This window comes from Urtica dioica, chromosome 2, assembly GCF_054948205.1.
Source record: "Urtica dioica subsp. dioica isolate 48M chromosome 2, U.dioica_male_clone48M_v1_H2, whole genome shotgun sequence".
Taxonomy (NCBI): domain Eukaryota; kingdom Viridiplantae; phylum Streptophyta; class Magnoliopsida; order Rosales; family Urticaceae; genus Urtica; species Urtica dioica.
In genome coordinates this window covers 30,497,547-30,500,580 of record NC_142757.1, presented here as the reverse complement: position 1 = coordinate 30,500,580, position 3,034 = coordinate 30,497,547, and the positions used below count along the sequence as shown (strand labels likewise).

Below are 3,034 nucleotides of genomic sequence, written 5' to 3'. Positions count from 1 at the left end.
TATCCTAACTCGTAGGTGCGACTTAGTCGCACCCAAATTTCTGAAATTTTTCAGCGGCCAAATTTTCCCCCTCTCTTTTCAAATATCAGTGGGTGCGACAAAGTCGCACCCAAAAGTACTGACACACATCAGTGGGTGCGACAAAGTCGCACCTAATAGTCCGCCACAGGTCATTGGGTGCGACTTTCTCGCACCCAATGAAACTTTTGGGTGCGAGAAAGTCGCACCTAAATTCTAGGTTACGATATAAAAGAAATTTTCTATGCAATTTTCATTCATAACCTCACTCCATCTCTCTCAATCCGACTCTCTCTCAATCCGACCCTCTCTCCTCTCCGGATTCTCTCCTACAACAACAGTCCACCGTCGCTCCCTCTGACCACCACCGACGGCTCTCCGCCCGGCCTCTGCTCCCGCGGCGAGCGACCACCACCGACGCCTCTCCGCCCGGCCTCTGCTCCCGCGGCGAGCCACCACCACCGGGGCTGTCTGTGCTCGGGCCCGCCGACTACCCTATCACCTTATTTTTTTTTTCTTTCTATTTTGCAATTTATATATATAATCAAATCTTCTCTACTAATTTCTCTAACAGACTCTCTCACTCACCCAAGAAATGGAGCTCTGTACTGTCCAAGCCGTTTCTAGGCCATGTCCTTCTCAAAAGCTTCTCTTCCCTAACCCTAACCCTAAAACCTCTTCTTATTCTTCCAAGCCTTATTTTCTCTCTCTCGCTCGCCGACCTTCTCACTCTGCTTTCGCCGTTCACTCTCGTACGTTTTTTCCCCTATTACTCAGCTGAGTTTATTTTTGAAACCCTAGGTGTAGAAACAGTGCGTCTGATTGTCATTAGTCGAGCAATAAGTATTATGTTCCATATGGTTTCCAATGTGGATGTATTATACTACGTGTGAGTGTAACCGATTGAGTTTTCTTTTTGTGTTTGGAACTTGGAATGGTGTTTATCTTTCAATCGTTCTGCAATTGATTTTTCAACATTCAATATTTCATTTTTCAGGATCGTTGAACTCTCGAAGCTTCGTCGCGAGAGCATCAGAGTCTGATGGTGCGTCAAGCGGAGGAAGTTATGGTGGCGTTGATCGTGATTCCGTGGCGACTTTTGAAGATATCTCGCCGGCCGTAGATACTGAATCGCCTAAGGTAGAGAAGGAATCGCCGGCGGGAGAGAAAGAGTCCCCGGCGGTTGTGTATGAGCAAACATCAGAGCCTGAAGAAGCTGTCAAAGTAGATCCGCTACTCACAGCCGATGAAGAGCAAACCCCGATATTTGAGTTTTTGGAAAAGCTTAATGTAAGACAATACTTATCCACTTTCTTATTTGCTTTTAGAATAAATTTGTGTTTGTTGACTTACATTTTCTTTGAACTTTTATGTCCAAGTTTGTTGTGTCTGATAAAGCCATGGGCACTCTGAATTAACTATGTTTCACATGATTCCTAGTTTGAGATTTCAAGTCTATTTGAAATGTTCATATACTGTTTCTATGGAGATCATGATATATTTCGTTCATTGAATAAGCTGCAGCAATTATAATCTTTCTGTTTCCTGTTTACTTATTGGTGCTTTGTATTGTAGTTCCATTTTATCTCGGCCGTTTTATTTGTACATTGCAAGTATTTTTTTTTTACTCTCTGGTATGTTGTTTTCTTACACAGAATGGTTTCTATGATGATCTCTAAATTAGGTTTCGAAAACTAATTTAGGTTTCTATGATGATCTCTAGATTAGGTTTCGAAAGCTCATTTTCGTATTTGCTTAATGAAAGGTTATCCTGAGCTGCTAAGCAACATGCAGTTCTTGACCAAATCTAGTAGTAGATGAGAGCACTAATTGATGCGTATCCATATGTTATTTTTACCCTCATTTCATCTGTTATTCTTTTTCTCTCCTACAACCACAGTCCACCGTCGCTCCCTCCGACCACCACCGACGGCTCTCCGCCCGGCCTTTGCTCCCGCGGCGAGCGACCACCACCGACGCCTCTCCGCCCGGCCTCTGCTCCCGCGGCGAGCGACCACCACCGGGGCTGTCTGTGCTCGGGCCCGCCGACTACCCTCTCTCTCTCAGCCTCGGACCAGTCCTCCGACGACCAGCCAGGCTCCTTCCTCGCGCCAGACTCGATCTGAACCGGCCTCGCTCTTCCTCGCGCGACCCCTCGAAGCCTCTGCACCAAGAAGTCCGGCCGTGAGTCTCTCAGCCAAGAAGTCTCAGTCTCTCAGGTATGTGTGTGTGTGGTGTGTGTTTATGTGTGTGGTGTGTGTTTATGTGTGTTCCCGTGTATGTGTGTGGTGTGTGTTTATGTGTGTGGTGTGTGTTTATGTGTGTTCCCGTGTATAATTTATTGTTTTTTTTTCAGTGTCGCTGTCCTGATCGAGCTGCTGTCCGATCGACCCCGACCACGAGCCGCTGTCCCTGTGTGACAACGTGACTCCGCTGTCGCAGCACCGCCGCTGTCCCGCCAAGCTGCTCGAGACTCCGCTGACTACGTGACTCCTTTTAATTGTGTTTTTAATTACTTTAGATTAATTGTAATTAGTATAATTAGTCTAATTGTTAATTAGTTAGGTAATTAAATAGTTTTTTTATATGTATATATGTATTAATAATAAATATAGAATTATAGAATATAATTGTCGATCATAGGTAATTATAGAATTCATAAGCATAATAAATAAATAAAAAATTAAAAAAAAACTATCGGGTGCGACTGGTCGCACCCAAAAATTTGGCGGGTAGGCCAACGGGTGCGACTAGTCGCACCCAAAAATTTGGCGGGTAGGCCAACGGGTGCAACTAGTCGCACCCAAAGGTTTGGCGGGTAGATCTTTGGGTGCGAAAAGTCGCACCCAATGGCCTTCCCGCGGACTTTTTCGAACATCTTTTTTGAGTTATGGGTGCGAATATGGGTGCGAAAAACCGCACCTAAAAGTCATGACCATCGGGTGCGAATTTTCGCACCCATGACCTTTAGGTGCGAACTTTCGGGTGCGAAAAAGTCGCACCTAAAGTCGCACCT

At 45.3% G+C, this 3,034-nt stretch overlaps 1 protein-coding gene across 1 annotated transcript; it reads left to right on the top strand.

The window, feature by feature from the left end:
* Positions 1–328: 328 nt before the first annotated feature.
* Positions 329–2,512, top strand: LOC149404305 (uncharacterized). Its single transcript, XM_089606714.1, has 4 exons — positions 329–770; positions 1,016–1,308; positions 1,919–2,237; positions 2,375–2,512. The coding sequence occupies exons 1-3, from the start codon at positions 614–616 to the stop codon at positions 2,204–2,206; spliced, it is 738 nt and encodes a 245-aa protein (XP_089462840.1). The 5' UTR covers positions 329–613; the 3' UTR covers positions 2,207–2,237; positions 2,375–2,512.
* Positions 2,513–3,034: the final 522 nt, after the last annotated feature.

Coding starts and splice junctions, on each gene's coding strand:
- LOC149404305 (XM_089606714.1), top strand. CDS start 614: ATGGAGCTCTGTACTGTCCAAGCCGTTTCTAGGCCATGTCCTTCTCAA. Junction 771..1,015: donor TGCTTTCGCCGTTCACTCTC/GTACGTTTTTTC, acceptor TTCATTTTTCAG/GATCGTTGAACTCTCGAAGC. Junction 1,309..1,918: donor AGTTTTTGGAAAAGCTTAAT/GTAAGACAATAC, acceptor CTACAACCACAG/TCCACCGTCGCTCCCTCCGA.